Source organism: Lonchura striata, chromosome 9, assembly GCF_046129695.1.
Source record: "Lonchura striata isolate bLonStr1 chromosome 9, bLonStr1.mat, whole genome shotgun sequence".
Taxonomy (NCBI): domain Eukaryota; kingdom Metazoa; phylum Chordata; class Aves; order Passeriformes; family Estrildidae; genus Lonchura; species Lonchura striata.
The window spans coordinates 28,175,287-28,193,564 of NC_134611.1; the positions used below are offsets into that span (position 1 = coordinate 28,175,287).

Sequence of the window (18,278 nt, forward strand, 5' to 3'; positions counted from 1 at the left end):
CCTGTCCCTGTGGGGCACCACCCAACCTGCAGAATTTCTGTACACAGCCCCTGAGCAGGGAAAGGCCTGGTCCAGTCACTCCCAGGGGCTGTGGTGCTCCGAGCCCTGCTCCCTCCAGCAGCAAGCCTGCCTCCACTGCAGGCATGAGGGACACGGACACTCCACCCCTGGCCCTGTGCCTACACCCATCTCAAAGGCACTTTTAGTGTCTCCTCTTTGGACACCGCCTCCTTGAAGAAAAGGACACAGAGCCAGGTCAGAGCACGCCTGTGGTGCAAGGGTTTCCCAAAAGGTACCTTTAATGTGTTTGTAGCAGCAGCAAGCAGTCAGTGCTAGTTTTGGCACTCAGAGTTAGATGTGCAGCACTACACATTAGACACCAAGTCATCCCACCCCAACGTTTGATCCATAGGAGCAGAGAAAGTGAACTAAAACAGGACTATGAGCACATACAAAATCAAGTTATTTGTGTTCTATCACACTTCCAGCTGGCAATATTAGAAAAATAAACTTAAGACAGGGTACTACAACACATTTTCTTTGCCAGCTGGCAAGAGTTTAAAACCCAGGAGACCCACCCCCCCAAACTGTTGTTGTACAAAGATCAGCTCACCCAGAGTAACAAAACTGCTGTACAGAAAGCATGCTCTGCGTTCTCCTTAAAACACTTGGAGCCAGAATCCTTTTCCCACCCCTAGAAAGTCTGGGTGTGTCACGTCCAGAAACCCTATGCAGCTCTAAGGAAGGTGGTGCAGACTAACTCACAGTATTGCAGCAGAGGCAGCAGCTCACCTGTGGGGGCAATCCACTGTCCCACTCGGGCTCTAGAAACTCCAAGGCTGTCTCTTTGTTTCAATAACTATTTATCTGCCATTTGCATTTCAACAGACAAAATACTCTGCTGAGTATATAAAAACTGTTATAAAAAGGCAATTGTAAAAGATAAGGTATTAGCAGAGGCATGTCAGCTTTTTTTTTAATAAAAAAAATAGCCATTGTATCTATTTAAATAAGGCTTCTTGTTACAGATTGTTCCAGTTACTGAAGGAAACCAAGGCCTGATGAAAGAAAAAAACATTATCCCCCACAAATGTTACCCTTCCTGCCCCAAGAACACACCTCCAAGAAGTCATCCAATGTGCAAACTGACAAATTCTGGGGGAAGCTCCTGAAATGATATGCCATCTAGTTTCTCTTGCATTATCATCAAAATCTTAAAACAAAACCAAAACCTTTAAAGTTCTAAAATACACAAAAAACCCCTTCATATCAATATTTTTTCCAAAACAAATATATACAGCACGTTAATATGCAATATGCAAAAGCTCTGTGTTGCTGTTGGCAACATCTATGCCCTCCCCACCCCTATTCACAGGTGTACCTCTAACTGAAACACAATTACATCACTAAGCCTGTTAGTTTGAAAAGGGAATTTAATTCACTTAAAACTTGTAAATTTTGGTGTAGGGGCTCCACTCATTTGACTCTGGATTATAGACCTCAAGTGTGTTCAAGAACTCATTGCCATCAAAGCCCCCCACTGCATAAATGGTGTTGGCCACGGTGGTGATGCCAGCGTTGCTCCTGGGCGTGGTCATGCTGCCCATCATCTTCCACTCGTTCCTGGCAGGGTCGTACATCTCCACGCAGTTCACCGCGTGCGCGCCGTCAAACCCTCCAGCCACAAAGAGCTTGCCTGTGTGAGGAGAGGAGCCACGCTCACTGCTCAGCACCAGCTGGCCCTGTGCTCCCACAGGAGGCCAAACAAAGCCCCAAGGGACTCTGGTGTTGCAGATCTTTGCCTGGTCAAGGTCTGTACTTACAGGAGCAATCTGCTTTGGGGCTTCTGCCCATGACAGCTGACAGGAAGAGCAAAACCCAAATTCAAACAGGTGCAGCTCTGAAAGCTGCACAGTGGCATTTTCAGAACAAAGGGGTGGTGACTGCCCCACAACCAAGAGCATTTTGCTTTTTCATTAAAACTGGGCATTTAACCAGGCTCCTACTCTATTGTTTCCTGTCCATAAAGGAGCACAACTTTGTATTCTACTTGCATCAGAACAAACATGAAAGGCCCCAAGCAGCAGCCCCAGCCCTACCATCACGGACAGCCACGCCGGCGCCGCGCCGTGCCACGTTCATGGGCGCCATCAGGGTCCAGGTGTTGTTCTCGGGGTTGTAGCGCTCCACGCTGTTGAGGCAGTTCCAGGACTCGGCCCCGCCGATGATGTACAGGTACCCCCCCAGCTCACACACAGCCGACTGGTGCCTCCCTGCAACCAAAGCTGGCACAGTCAGCCACCAGCAGCAGCCCACAGCAGCAGCAACTCCAAGGGGCTTTGCTTTGGTGCAGTTCTGCTGTTGCCCTTTTCTCCCCATCCCTGCCCAGCTCCCCAGCAAACTTACGGATGTTAAGGGGAGCACAGCTCGTCCAAGCCTTTGTTACAGGATCAAACACATCACAGTTCTTCAGTCCTTTCTGGCCATAGGGATCAGAACCACCCACAATGTACAGCTTTCCATTCAGGGCACACACTCCTGTTGATAGAGAGAAGAATGGCAAGTGAGTAAGAACAGGCCGAGTCCCCAGCCCCCAGCTGAGTGCTGCAGAGGCCTCACCTGCGTTGCAGCGGTTGGTCCGCAGCTCGGGAACAGGGGTCCAGTCATCGATCTCAGGCTCGTACATCTCTCCACAGCTCAAGTCATCCGAGTGGCCGTTCGACCCACCCACGACATACAGCTGCCCCTGAGAGAACAAGCCAACACCCGTCACCTCTCAGCACACCAGTCAGCTCGTGAGCACTCAGGTAACCATGGAACTAGAGAGAAACAATTTCTAGAGCCAGCCTGTTCAGTGTGCCCTGTTCAGCTCAGCCCAGGTGGGGTCCCACAGGCTTGTTCCCCACCCCACACACCATCAGCACTGCCATCTGGAACCGGGCCCTCGGCGTCCTCATAGGCGCGATGAACGTCCAGGTGTCCTTCTCAGGGTCGTAGCACTCCACGGTGCGCAGGCACTCCTCCCTGTTGTAGCCCCCTGCAAGCGAGAGGTTACTGGCCCCACATTCAGAGGCCCCGGCCCAGCCCCAGCCCCGGCCGCGCCCCGGCTCACCCGCAGCGATGAGCCTGCCGTTCAGCTCGGCCGTGCCCAGCCCCGAGCGCGCGTACTGCATGGGGGACATGGGCTTCTCCACCAGGTCGCTGGGCTGCAGCTCGAAGCTCAGGCTCTTCAGCAGCCGCGGGGTGCTCGAGGGGGAGCTCTGGGGGCTGTTGCGGCCGTGCAGGAAGATCACGCACAGCACCCCGTCCAGCACGGCCAGGCACAGGTACGTGTTACCTGCGGGGACAGCACACCGCCACCGTCAGCAGGGTGCTGCCTGAAGGGGGACTGAGCTGGATGCCAAATGGGCTCTGCTGGTTGTGCCACTCCCCTTGGCAATACAGCAACTTCATTTTTTCAGGTTACTGGTTCCAAAAGCGTTCGTTATTGAGAACTGTGCTTTAGATACTAAAAGAGTGCTCGAAGGACTTATGACAGCAACTTGAACGTGTGCTGGGAATCTCCTTGCACACACAGTGCAAACAGCTCTGTTAATTAACTATGGACTGCCTGTGTCTTTAGGATTTTCTGGGAAAATTATGACACACCATGGATTTAGTTGATAAGGAACTGAAATGTATGTCATCTCAGTTTGGCCCAGGTACATCTGAAGCACCCTACAAATTACTTGACTTGTATCATCAGTAAGAAGAAACACCTCAGCATTCCTCAAAGATGTGAAGGAAATCCCCAGAGAGCAGAAGGTGGCAGGTACCCGAGAGGAGACACATCTGTTAGACAACCCCTGCCCCTGTTACTCACTCGAAGTCTTCTCTGAAGCAATGATTTTCCACTCGTGTTTAGGACTCTGAACAGTAGCATTTGGAGAAAGACTTCCAGAGGAGCTGCTACTGATCTGCTTGTGATCATTCTCACGTGGTGGCCTCTTCTGCAAAATCAAAAGGCAGCTACAGACACCTAGCCAGAAACTACAGCTCCTTTTACCTCTCCTTCTCTGAGACACTGTGTAGCTACGCCAGAGCTTGCCTACCACCTCCGCAGAGCAGCATTTATAGCACACCTATTTTTCAGCAGAACATCTTGCCTGCCCAGAAACAGTGGCCAAAAACCACCCTACACTTTTCTCCTGGAACTCACTTTATCCTGTGACTGCAGCTTTATACTGCCGGTGCAGGACTGCAAATCCCTGAAACAAGTGTGCATTTCTAGCAGGATTTACAAATGTAAGGAAGGAACTACATGCAGCTGGAAAGAACTGAGCTACCACATAGGAACCTCACTCCCAAGCTCTGCTTCTGGAACCCGAGTTAATTATATAATGCTGTTTGGAAGTGAATTAACTATTCACTTCATTCCCTGAAGACAAACTAATTTCACCTCAGTTCCCCTTTGTGCTCAGATTAGCTGTTTCTTGGATTTTTCTCCCTTGATACTTCCACTAACAAGAGATTTCTTCTTTCTTTTCATTTCCATTTAAATTTGTACTGTAGCTTACATTATTTTACTCTATTAAGAAAAAACTCAGAATTCCCATTTTCAGCATAGTTGGCTGGGTTGCTGAGGCTCTTCCCGAAGCACAGAAGTTACTGTGGTGTCTACACTGCTCAGCAGCAGAGTTTATGACCACAGTCCCCAGTTTTCTATGCTTGCACAGTTCCCTGGAGCCTGATCTCCATGGAAACTGTCACAAGACTTCAGAAACACATCACCTAACTCAGATAACCTCACACAGAGGAGCTGGATTGCTAAGCTCAGCTCACTGTGACAAGCAGTGCACTTGGAGTGAGTTTTTTTATTCCTGAACCTTCTTCCAATTAACCACTTAAGCACTTATCTTTAAATTGCCTTGACAGCAACAGAAAATACAAAGTTTTGTAATGTGAAAGTTACAATTTTCCTAGGACTGGCATCTAGGGGATTTTTAGTGGTAGTTCCTTCAACTGTTTAGGAATGTCTGAAGTTGGTGGTTTTTCTCATTAGAAAGGATTTGTAGAAAAACATTGACAAGTCCTAGTCTTAATTCTGAAAATGAAATTTCTTAACACTCATGTCTCTGCTTCTAATCATTATAAGTGGCATCCAGAGGTGGAGAACCCTGTGAAGGCTTTCTAAAAACAATTACCAAACTGGAAAATTGGCTGGCTTTTCCTCTTCCTCTCATTTCATTTCTAAAATCCACATTCTGGGACGGACAGTGTTGGACTAGCAACACATTAGCTAAGAATTTCATAAAGGAAAACTTTTTGTATCAACATGTTTCACCGTTATAAAATATTACAATGTATTTGCTTCGAATTCATAAATTTAAACCAAGTTAATTTGTATAAAGCAACTGATAATTTACAACTGTTAGTACTTTTTTATTCTTTCTATCTTAGCTTGTGTTTGTACTAAGCCATGTGGTTTTCTGGAGTTCAGAAGGATTACACCTGGTAAGAAATACAAAATAAAACCATAAAAAAAAACAACCTCTCAAAAAGCACAGGAGTGATGGAGTGATTTGCACTCAGAGATTTGGCGGCTACATCACCAGTGCAGCTGAACAAAAGAAGCGGACACTGGCAGCTGAAGGATTAGAACTTGGATCTGGAATCTTTTTCTGGGCCAAAATTAACCAAACACATTCCCCACTGCAAGCCAAGCAGCCTGTGTTTCTCTACAGTCTCTGGGAACTCTACAATGTCCCAGCTGACTTCCTACAGCTGAGTGTTTGTCTGCCTCTTCTTTCTTCTAACAGCCAGGATTGATTTTGAAGTCAGAACTAGAGCACTCTATTGTGCAAAGGCTGAGAGTCAGCCCAGCCTGCCAAAGAGACAGAAGCTGAGAGCACATCATGGCCTGCAGCAGCTCCCAGCCAGACACCTTCTCCTGGTGCATTTCTCCACTACAGCACCTGCTGCCTTCTCTGCCAGCAGAACACAAGACTTCAGGTGTGCTGTAAACTGCTCCAGTCTACCTGGGGTTACCTGAGACTGTCTGCAATTGGTACCTGCACAAACTGAATGTGGTCATCATCACTGCCATACACCTCAGCCTGTCCATCTAGCAGATTTCCATCAAGCAGCTTGTGATCAGCTGAGTAGTACAGCGTTTGCACCTGCAAAAACAACAACAGAACACCCATGTGGCTGCTGTCTCTGTGCTCCTCAGCTACAGGCACATTACCCCAGGCACCACACTGCTCGTCAGCTCATCTCAAGCTCGCACAGTGGCAAAACTAAAAGGAAGCAGATGTCATGGTGGCAATCTTCAAACAGGGGGTGAAGGTTCCTTACTTTCTCAGCTTGAGAGAAATCTTCATTTTCCATGGGCTTCTGTTGTTTTCCCAGCACAGAAACATTAGACAAGCAAAAGGCACATTAATTTGCAGTTACACAAATTCACAATCTCATGCAAGCATTTTCCTTATCCCTGCACACAAGTTTTCTGCTATGAAAAATACACATATTTATCTCCATCATAAAAGGCCAAGAGAAGCCAACAGACTCTAAAAGAAAGGTATGGGAATGAGGGAAGACAACACAAATTTAAGTTCTGGAAGAAACTGTTGTCCACCACTGAAACTAGATGCAGCTGTTTCAATGAAATGCATCTTAATTTCAACATGATCAAAGCTTTTAAATTAGTTTCTCAAAGAGGAAATATACACTTGAGATTATATGACAGCATCAACATGTACTTTTGCCTAGACAAGTGTTTCTGGGGATCTTTTGTGCTTGTAATAGCAGATTTTGAAAATTTTGAGGAATTTAACAAGATTTGGTAAAGTCCATTTGCTGGAGCCAATTAAAAATTTTGTCTCCCCACTAATTTTGCCATTAAACACTGCCCAGGCTACATCTACCACTAGTATTAATGAGAAAAGCCATTTAACAACACATAAGTTTCAAAATAATGCATCCTGTAAAGGAGTAAGTAAACACCATTAAATCATCATGATCGTTCTCTGCCCACAGCGGATTTTCTTAGGAGCACTGGGGCAGGACTGCTGCTTCTGTACGTGTCAATACACTTGAGGCTCTTCTTGGTTCTTCAGCCTTGGTATCCTAGTTTTGTTAATAAACCTATGGGGAGATAAACCAACGGGGAGGAACAACCATTAGAAGCTTTTACCTACTGTGCATTTACAAGCAAAACCTGCAAAGGAAAACATCACCAATCTATGGCAAGTCTCAGTACCACCTCCCCAAACTAAAGCAGATACAGGCCACTCTGAGGCTACTATACAGCAATAGGGAGCAAAAAGGAAAGTGAAGACCAGACTGAACAGTGCATTCAGCTCACCTGAACACCCCCCCAGTTTCTCAGCTTAGGGGTACCTACAGCAAAATTTAAATTCTTTAGGGTCAGTTTAAAAAGTGAAGGAAAAAAAAAAAAAACAAAAAGAAAAAAAATGGGATCATCCTTCATATTGGCTTTTTTGGGGTTTTTTTAATGATTAATCCCAAAATCCCATTTTCTTGAAGACTAACCTCTTCCATTAGATCTTCCAGGCTGCCTCCGTTCTCCCAGATGCTGCGCTGTACCCAGTTGATTACCTTTGTGTACAATTTGCCATTGCTGGGTAGGCCAACATTGTCTTCCAGCATTATTTCAAGCTTGAGGGAGAAGAGAAAAGATTATTTACTCTCTAGGAATAACCCTGTAGCATGCTGTACTCTACAAAATAAGCACAACTCTCTCTTTACCACAGAGCCAGAAAACACCACAAGGAACTTTCAGCCTATGGAACTAGGAAGCACATTTAAATACAATTACCTTTTAGACCTGGAAAGGGTGACAGCATGTGTTCTCTACAGTTAAGGTTCACAACGGTAAGAATAGCACATAGATCCAGAATTGTTACATTACTGCCAGCAGTCAGTACACCAAGCTTTCCTGCCTCCAAAAGGGAAGAAAACCCTAGCTGCTCCTCAGGTTGCTTTTTTGAAATCCTGTACCAGAAGGAATTCTACAAACTTAGGCTAACCTTTAACCGTGGGAGCTTGAGAAATTCCTCCTGTTCTGAAATCTCTACAAGGTGTTCCTGAATGTAGCCATCGATCTTGTTCAACAAGCGAGAGTCTCCCATGCAGCTGGCGAAGTTCCGGTACGAGATGCAGCTCTGCACGTCCATCTTGGAGAGCAAATAGTCACCACAGACCTGGCAATGAAACAGCTGCAGCTTAGTGTACAAACACACAGTTTTTATACATTGAAATTATCTATCCCAACGTACAGCAGCTTCTAACTGCAGAGTAGTGGCTCTGCTGTCATCCCCATGCCAGTGCTGTAAAGGGAATGTTGCCTTCCATAGGAGTATGCACCTCTTAAATGAAAAAGTCAGACACTTTTGGAAGCTACTGGCATCTACATTGACCCCATGCTTTTCTACTTAACACTTATTCAAAACTAGTTCTCAGTCAGGTGAGCTAATAATCCCAATTCTCTTTTAAAGGGTACCCCTATCTGCGGCTAAGGGTACTTCCAAAGTCAATCACTACCAAATTTATGTTTGGGAATGTGTGAATTATTATTTTTCTAACAGACTTACAGGTTTGTTCACACTCCCACCACAACCAAGCACAGCACTGCTGCCACAGACCTGAAGGTAAGGAATCAGCCAAGATTTAAAGCTGTTCTTCTTATACAGGTGCACAAATACAAAACGTAACTTCAGGGAACACCCTGGCACCAAGACAGCTCAAGTGGAAGCAACACATCCAGCTGGCACCAAATCAATACAGTGCTAAGGAGCATCTACAGTAGCTTTGTGCTGAGCACTTCTTCCACAGAAGCATCAGGTTTTGGCTCGTTAACAGCAAAAGGTGCAATGCTGTCAGCCTGGGAAGGCAGAATGGACTTCCAGAAGAGCTGAGAACCGTACCTGCTTAACCCTCTCCATCTTCAACTTCTTTGCTGCAGAGTATACATCTTTTACCAGCTCTTTATCAGCTTTTAACCTATTAAATAGAGAAATTTGCCTCTTATTATTCTGAATTTTCAAATCAAAGTCTATCATCTCTCTAGTTACTGTGAGAACTACTTACTGAGCAGTATAGGCATAATTCAACAGAACTTCAACAGCTTCTGGGTTGAGATCATCGAATTTCACATGAGAAACTCCATGACAGTCGCTGTCAGTGTTGAAGATTTCAAACAGGTAGGGACTGCAGCATGCCAGCACAGCTCGGTGCGCCAGCATCTCATGTCCACACACCTTTATGTCAAACAAAAACAAGCCCATGTGCCGGTGAGGATTTTTTCTAATTACCTTTGTATTTTCACAATATGCAGGCCTACTCAGGTCAGTGCCACAGTTCAAATCAATTTTTTGTATCAACGGTCTCCAGCTCAAAGTTACCATCACTCCTCTCCAAGTGCACCCCATTTGGGTATTTTTTAGTATGCATTTTTCAGAAAAATGGGCTTCTAAAATCTGACATCTCCCAGGCTGCGAAGCAACAGCTTCACATGGTGCAACCCCCACATCCCCCCAGGTACCCCACCGGGGCAGGGCACAGGTACCTGGAGGCGGACGTCGCAGAACTGACCGCTCTTCCGTAAGGCGTTGAGTTTGGCAACAGACGACTCGATGAAGTTCTCATCCTCAAACATCAAATATCCGTTGGGAATCATTTTGGTGCTGGTCTGGCTGCACATGCAATGGGCAAAGGTTACACACACAGCATTTTGCTTCAGTGCAGCAGTACTAGCAACACTGTTTGCAAACAAACACGCAGGGGGCATTAATGGATTAATGATTTTCAGGGATTGAGGCCACAACTTTTAATGTATCCACATCACTTCAGCAGGTACTGGGTTCAAAACTACAGGCTGAATCTGTGCCAGCTCTGTGGGAGCAAGCTGGGAGCCACTGGATTACACAAATTCTCTTCCCTAAGGATATTTTTTGGTAGATCCATTCCCAGCTAACATTATTCATCACCGCTTTCCACTCTCTACCACTCTGGTTCAGCTGCATTTTTTGCAGACAAAAAATCCAGCTACATTGAAAAATAAGAACTGAGAATTTTAAAGTAGTTTGTGAAGTAGAATAGATAAACATTTTCTGTTTAACTTTATAGTAATGACTCAGTATTTTAGAGCAGCTGGAAATCATGAAAGAACATTATGACCAACAAAACAGACATAATTGAATAGATTCTGAACAATAATCATGTATTTTTAGTCATCAAAGCTAGAACAACTTCCCCTGAAGACCTCAGCCATACACAAAAGTATCACCTCAGGGACTTTAAATTTTTTATCTGGAAGCTATTCCATAGCTCCTTTAATTGATTCTTTTTTAGTTAACCACTTTCTAAATAAGAAGCCAATTAAGAATAGGAAACTATTACCCTTATGTGACTTAATAAATTTCAAATAGTAATTTAAAACAAAAAAACAGATTTGTAATTTTGAGCTGCTACCATACACAGATGCAGTTACCTTAAAAACCCTAGAGTATATGTGGGACTCTATTAATGTTACTTGTAACAATTTTTATTCCCATCTCAAGTTTAAGAAAATTCTGAAGATCACACTAAATAAGAAAACTCCAAACCAGAAGAAGTGGATTGTAAAAATCAGTAACGAAAATACCAAGACTCCTGCAAAATACTTCTAGTGTTAATTCCTCTATTTTAAATTCACTTACTACTGCAAGTATACAACCCTAAACTGGCAACAATAATCTTACTTACAAACATTCATTTGTTGATTTTTATTAAATAAAAGACAAAAAGATTTAAAATTTACATAATTTCAGCAGAAGTATTAACTACTGTATACCAAATTAATGAAACAACTTACCAAGCAAATATATGACTGTAAATTTAAAATAGCCCAATGGTATCACTGTGTTAGAACAGAGCACTTGAGTGTCAGGATCTCCTGATAGGGAAGATGTTTGTGGAAATGCAAAAGCAGATGTGTGTTTGCAGCTGCAATATGGATTCCAAAACTATCAGGCTTGAAGATGATGTAATATAGTCCTTGTCAGCTATAGACATGAATTTCTTCTGTGATAGTCATGCATCATAACCTGCAATAAAGGAGAAGGTATCAAGTAAGGACAATAAATAGTGCTGCCACGTTATTTCACATAAAATTATAAAATTTGATTCACAGTCCTGACCCAAACAAACAAGTTTTTTTTCACAAACAAGCTGGGGTTGTTTTATTGTTGCTGTTGATTTTTGGGGGTGTTTGGGTTTTTTTTCCCCACAAAAAGCAAGCAGCCTGAAAAATTCCATATTGACACTAATATATCCTCATGCCTAATAAGAGATCAAGCACATCATCGCTATAACCCCGGAGACAAGAAAAGGTCTAAATCAGTGCTTAGGAAAAAAGTTAGAACAGCTAAATCCCATATTTAGTCAACCCCTTAGCAACTCTGCCCTTCAGCACATCCTATTATCATTATTCCTTCCACAAGTAGGTAACTCACAAGTAATGCAACAGAAATTACTCCATTTTCTAAAAGAACACAGTCCACAAGCCTCCTACCTTCGGCTCTTCTTGTGCTCATCTACTTATAGCCTTCTTCTACCGAATGCCTAAAATTGTCTGAAGATGGATTAAGGACATGTCTGAAATGACTGGGCATGTCTCCAGTCTCCGCTACTTCCAGAAAGATTTATAAAGTCAGGAATCTGTATGACAGCTTTCTTTGGTAAAAGGTCTCTCTGCCACTCTGGGAACAGACCCTTTTGGGTTCTGGTCGAGCTCGGCACTGGCAGTGCAGACTGAGGTGGCTTTGCTGGGAATTCACATGCTGGTGAGCTCTTTATGCTGAGATTTTTCGGGGAGGGGAGAAGAGAAGGAGGAGCAGCAGCAGGGAGGGAACAGGCAACAAACACTCACTCTGGAACTTTCCATGACCCTGGTGCCACCTCAGGAAAACATCAATCACTTCAGTTCCAACACTATATTTGTATCCACAGAATAAATGCCACATTGGGAACTGGGTTTCCTAAAAATAGGTGCAGCTCATTTCTCCTTGTCAAAAACTAAAAGTGCTCTCCGTTGCAGGGAGAGAACCTTGTGACCGTGGTGCACGGCCAGCGCTCAGCCCAGGGGTGACTTTGGCAGGAGCAGTACCTGCCCGGTGCCCAGCAGCTCCAGCGGGAGGCTGATTCCCGGGAGCAGCAGAGGGCATCATCCCACCATGTACCAGCTCCACGGACACCGCCTCCATTCCCACAGCCAGGCACACAGGAGATTCCAGCCAGCAGAGAACTGAGCAGGCTCTGGAGCAGGCACAGCCACACAGTCTGGAGAGGGGAACACCTGCTCCCAAGCACAGCAGCATCCCACATCACAGAACACAGCACCCCTGCACACAATTCCATCAATGACTGCAATGCTTTCTGCTTCGGTGGGAAATCTCACAAAAAACTGACATTAAAGAATAAAAAATTAAGGTATATTCATTTTGTAATCGTACAGGTGAGTCAAGAAGTTCTATTTAACAAATATTGTTTAATTAGGCATTTGGCAGTTAACACTTCCCCATTGGTACAACTGGCATAATCATTGCAATTTTTAAAGCAAACAAACTTCTCAAAACAGAACCCAACAGCCTGATGTCCACACCTTCCCCAAAGATTCATCTCAGTCAAAACATTTCAAGTCACAGGACAGCTAGTCAAACTATTCTAACTAAATCCTACAAAGAGCCTCGCTCAGTTTACATTTCTGGGCATGTCTTGTCACATTCTGCTGTAAAACATCAGTTTTATTTCCAATGTTCTAACTCTGCCATACATAATTGTTTGGGACCTTCAAGACCTAAAAAGGTTATCCAAAATAGTTCTGGACTGAAATGGAAGATTTGTCTGTCTGTTAAAATTCTCCGTTTTGTAAGACACCAGTCCCATGCAGATGCATTTATGTATTGTGGAATCTGAATATCTAGGAAGTTGAACATCTTAATTACTGCCACAGAGTTTCAACACTGTTGTGTGTATCATGGCTAATATTATTACTCAAAAGAGCATTAAATAGCAGAAGCAGATTCACAACTTTCCGTATTTTGGAGTACTGCTGCTAGAACACAACCCAAGCTATCAACCAAAATACACTGCAAAGTCAAGAATACTGCTTATTCTGCGTTAAAGGTCATAAACAGGTACTGCAAACAAACTCTTTCCTTTAAATTATTTTTTTAACTCGAAATCACTTTGTCACTACCTTCCCCTCCTTCATTATATTCCCTTTTAGCTCAGCACATACAGAACTCTTGTATTTTTTTTATAATTATCCAGGATTTTTAATTTTTTTAAGCCAAGTGAGATGTTCCCAGATGACTGTCAGCCAGGTAAAGCCTGGTGCCTCTGAGACCATCACTGTTCAAGCTCCATCCAAATGCACGTCTTCAAACACATTCAAACTACAGAATGATCATCCCAGAATGAGAACAACACATTCCATTGGAGAAAACTCCTACTTGAGAGTAGCTATTCCCATACTTTTAAAATGATGAAAAAAAAAAAAAAAAAAAGTAATGTGTAAACTCTGGATTTTTGTTGTAATTTTAACAGTAAGGATTGGTACTGGTGGTGGGGCTGGAAACCCCCTTGGATCAAGAGCCAGTCACTGGGCCCAGGCAGGCCTGAATTCCATAAACATCCACATGGTTTGTTCTAGCACCCCAGCTGTTCCCAGGCACAGGAATGCAAGGATTCAAATGTCTGCCCAGCTGCTCCATTTTAAACACAACCTTGCTGCAGTAATTTTGTTTCCTGAACACCTCCTGTTGTGCACTGAGATTTTCCTTTGCCACCTAGGTGCACCACTGGACCGTGAGAGAGTCACAGCTCACTGTGCACTCAGAGATAAACTGACTGCACATCCTCATTCTGACTTCCAGAAGGGAGATTCCCTCCTTTCCAACTCCTCTACTTCACTGCTGCCCATTTAAAGGGACATTTAAGAAAACTCACCTAAATAGCAATGATACTGAGACACAGTGATCCCCAGTGCTGCCCCAGGCCTCTCCCCTGCAGAGCCTCTTGCAGGAGATGTGGTCTCAAGTGACCACCAAGAGAAGCTCCAGAGACAGAGTCACCTTGCCCATGACCTAACAACACAGGAACCATTTATTTCACCTCTCATCTTTAATACAGCCCACCTTGCATGAGCAGTATCTGCTGTGCCAATTCTGCACAAACCCTTTAGTCAAATTAATGTACTTCTTCAACTCACAGGTAAAGCACTACTTTGGGGGAGATACCAGATAATATTTTGATTTAAAGTCAATACTTGCTGATGTAATGACAGACACTTGATTGGCACTTGTGAAACAAAAATGGAATTTAACACCCAGCCAGAGCTTTCTGGCTTGTGACGGCCCAGCTCAGAAGAAATGTAGGTCACACCTACGACTGCTCACAGTCCATTATCTGTATCAGAATACAAAACCAAAGGTCCTCAAAACATTTGTTTCATACACTAGCATTTATTTATGGTAAAAACACATCATCTTTTCATGTCTGAGTCTGCATTTGGGCAAAACACCAAAGACAAGACATTTATTAACATACTTTACACTACTAAAGTGGCTCAACTTTATACCAGTAATCTAAAGTAAGACTCAGAATTTACAACAATTTTGTTTCGCTTATTCACTTTTCAGTTGCTTTCCACTAAAGATTAAATCTCACTGATAATCATGACTTGTAGACAAAATTTTTCTATTTCACTGCACATCAACCTCAGTCATGCTCCCATGCCAACAGTGAGGACAGGGAGAGGGAAGATTAAATCTTTGCTATCACTGGTTAGGAATTGAAGGACAGAGTATTGTGGACATTTTCCAAAATCTCTTGCATGCAGCCATAGAAGGTGCAATGCTTGGACTGCCCTCTATAGAAAGCAAGTTCAGAGAGCTCTTCCAAACATACTTATGCATGCAGACTTAAAAAATTTATAAGCAGCAAGCTTCATGCTTCAATGTTACTGCTGTTCCAGAGACAACCCTCAGCTGTAACACTCCGGCTGCTCATTCAGCACTGGCCTCCCACGCTTCTAAGCCCTAGCTCTGGTCATTAGTTCCCCTTTTCACACTGGTTCTTCCTTTCCTCTCCTTTCCCACTTTATACTTTTGCTATTGTTGTCACAGTCCTTATCTACATCTCTTTTTCAACCTTCTGCCTCACATCCACTCAACTAAAATCTGAGTTCTTTCCTCCCCTTTTCCCACCCTCTGGGTTTATATTTTTTCTATTAACACACACTTCCCACAGTTCTCCAAACATCTGTCACACAACCAAATCACTGAGTTTTGTCTGTCCTCCTTGTCTTCCACCCCCATTCTGGCCAGTTTTTATGTTTCTCCATCTCCTGCTCCTTAAGAATTGAAGCTGATTAAAATAAAATCAGACTTAATTACAGCAGCTAACACACAGCTTCCTAACTGGAAAATAGTCCCTGAGTGTTGCATCCTGTGCTCCAGGAGTCAGGCTTGTGGCTAAAAAATCTGCTTTTGAAAATTAAACCAATCTCACCATCAAAGCACCACTTCCTGCTTGCTTTCTTATTTTCTATCTCTCTGACAGAAGAGAATAGATCCAGTGTCTACACACCCATCACTTCAAACAAGAAAAAAAAAAAAGTCCTCCTTTCACAAACCACACAAATAAGGAGTGACGTGAGACTGTATTTCCATTAGTCTATCACCACACATCTCCTTAGGAAAGAACTCATATGTTTGTTTTGCCTCTCACTGTCATTATTTTTCTACCCTGCATGAAATTACAGCCAATTCAGGTTTTATTATCTGTGGGAGTGCTGGGTGAAGGAACGGCAAAAGTGCCAATGCAAAGGCATTTTCTACCTTGAAGCGCCTCTGAAAATTCTAAAAATCTCTGGAAATTGGTGCATGCAGGCAGAAAATAATGTACATCACCCCAACCAACCCTAAAAAAAAACCCAAACCACACCAAACTTTGGTCATTCACTCTCATCAGCGTTCCCCAGAAGCACTAATGCGAGCTGACAGCCACTGTTTTTGCTTTATTATCTCCCACTTCCTAGAACTGGTAGAAGATGACAGGGAAGGTCATATTGGCAAATGGCTATCAGAACACGCTGCTCATCCCGGAGGGGCTATTTCCTTCAAAGTCCAGGATTCCCGCGATTCTCTTTTCCACCCCCCGCCCCCATTCACGGCACGGTTTGGGACGATGCCAGCGCTTCCAGAGGCAGAGCCCGACCTCGGCGCCGCACCGCACGCGTGGGGAGCCCGGCCATTCCCGGCCGGGGGCCACACCGCGCCCCGGCACGCCAGGAGCGGCCTCACGCCCTTCAGGCCATGCGGACAACGGGCCCCGAGCGAGCAACAGAAGCGCCGCGGGGGCTCCGGCTCCCCGGGCCGCCGCCTCCGCCCGCTCCCCAGCCTCCAACAAAGCGCGGCCGCACGGCCCCTGCCCGCCCTACCTGGTGCCTCTGGGCGCGGACGGCGCTGAACATATTGGGAGCCTCCAGAATGCGGGGGAAGAAGACTCGCAGGCGCAGCCCCGGCTGGCCGGGAAGGAGCAGCGGAGGAAGAGAGGGAGCGGAGAGCGGAGGGCGCGGCGCTGCCGAGGGAAGGCGGGAGCGGAGCGGGGAAGCGCCACGGGAGCTGCGGGCACACGCACAGCGCTGCGTCCCGAACCCTCCGCCTCCGCGGGGACGGGAGGAGGCGGCGCCGGGCGGCCGCGATCGGCTCCGCTCGGCCGCGAAACGAGTCCGGCCGCCCCGCCCGCCGGGTGCCTCCGCCTCGGGCTCGGCGGGAAGAGGCGCCGTGCCCCTCGGGGCTGAGGCGGAGCCGGTACCGCCGTGTCCGTTTGTGCCCGTGCCGGCTGCTGGTGTTGGTCACGGCACTCAGCCGCGAGCACAACTGGCTCAGTGACCTTTCTTCTTCGGGCCACGGCACCCCTTCACACACGAGATCCGCCCTGCCGTGTCACTCTCTCAGCCGTGACTCTCCCTTAGCCCTGTCAGCACCTCAGCTACAGGTTTCCCTCGGCCATTACTCCCCCTCAGCCACGACTGTCCCTCACCCGTTTGACCCCCTCAGCCATTGCTCCCCTTCAGCCATGCTGCTCCCTCAGCCATGGCTCCCTCCTCCGTTATGAACCCCCTCAGCCATGGCTCCCCCTCAGCCATGGCTCCCTCCTCCGTTACGAACCCCCTCAGCCATGGCTCCCCCTCAGCCACAGCACTCTCTCATCAATCTGGACTGTAGTTCAAGGTACCATATCTGTTTGACCAAAAAATACCGCGTTTAATGTTGGGAGCTCTCCCTGGGAGCTTGTTCTCTGTGTGAGACCCCTGACAGCTCCATCTCACCTCACCCCATCACCCTAGAGTCCCTCTGGGAACAGCATTTTCCAGATGAACAGCATTTTCAACAGCTGGATGAGAAATTCACCCATGCATTCTTCAGGATAAATTCTGTCTTTCCAGGGAAATTAATTTTTAAACATCGCTGCTGATAAAGGAGGGGTATTTGAAGCCCTGTCTGTTCGTTATGTGTTTGCATGCAAACTCCTGATTCATGGCTGGGCCGAGAGCTGCTGCAAGATCATCATAAATAATCCATGGGCCGGGTAAAGTCTGAGGATCCGTGTTTGCTTCCTGATTTAAAGTGCCAAGGTCACCTGGAAGGCAGCGTGCACTTCCCTGTCTGAGTGCTTCCTGCGGATTCAAGCGGCCGTCTTGGTCAGGAAACAGGAAACCTGTAGATTACATTAGATACACCTTCAGTGTCTCAGCTGTGCAATGTATGTGGTATTTTGCCATATATTATAAAATTTCTCCAACACTCTTCAAAAATCTCAGTGGAGAAGCATGTTTCAAAACACTAAAGTTGAGCCATTCTGAGTTTTCATGCATAAAGTGCTTTAAAATACTGAAAAGAATGATCTTGTCTCATCAGAAGCAGGCAGAGTCATTAAGCTGTAGGTATACTCCTCACCTGCACATACATCTCAGCTGCAGCTGAGCCCTCTCCAGCTTCTCACTTTGCCTGCAGCAAATGGCAATCCCAACTTCCCACCTCTCTTGAGACATTCTTACTGCCTCTTTTCAGCTTTTAAATCACTCGCCACACCTCAGGGCTGCCTTCCCACTCCCTGCTTTCTTTTTGAATGAAGTTTCTTATCAGGGCTGCGTTAATCAAGGCTGGGAGGGAGAAGGAGCTAAAGGAATGATGATCAAATAGAATGGTGCTGGGATGTTACTTAAT

General features: G+C 45.5%; 1 protein-coding gene across 3 annotated transcripts; it reads right to left on the bottom strand.

The window, feature by feature from the left end:
* Positions 1 to 281: 281 nt before the first annotated feature.
* Positions 282 to 16,775, bottom strand: IVNS1ABP (influenza virus NS1A binding protein). Of its 3 annotated transcripts, none has more exons than XM_021525137.3 (15): positions 16,487 to 16,775; positions 10,856 to 11,087; positions 9,569 to 9,695; positions 9,091 to 9,260; positions 8,928 to 9,003; positions 8,031 to 8,204; positions 7,534 to 7,659; positions 6,051 to 6,158; positions 3,863 to 3,989; positions 3,113 to 3,337; positions 2,916 to 3,037; positions 2,620 to 2,746; positions 2,407 to 2,538; positions 2,100 to 2,273; positions 282 to 1,696 (listed from the first exon to the last, which is right to left on the bottom strand). In XM_021525137.3, the coding sequence occupies exons 3-15, from the start codon at positions 9,677 to 9,679 to the stop codon at positions 1,443 to 1,445; spliced, it is 1,926 nt and encodes a 641-aa protein (XP_021380812.1). In that variant the 5' UTR covers positions 9,680 to 9,695; positions 10,856 to 11,087; positions 16,487 to 16,775; the 3' UTR covers positions 282 to 1,442. The 3 variants fall into 3 exon arrangements, with proteins under 3 accessions (XP_021380812.1, XP_021380813.1, XP_021380815.1); XM_021525138.3 differs by lacking the exon at positions 16,487 to 16,775 and adding an exon at positions 11,555 to 12,357; XM_021525140.3 differs by lacking the exon at positions 16,487 to 16,775 and adding an exon at positions 11,496 to 11,567.
* Positions 16,776 to 18,278: the final 1,503 nt, after the last annotated feature.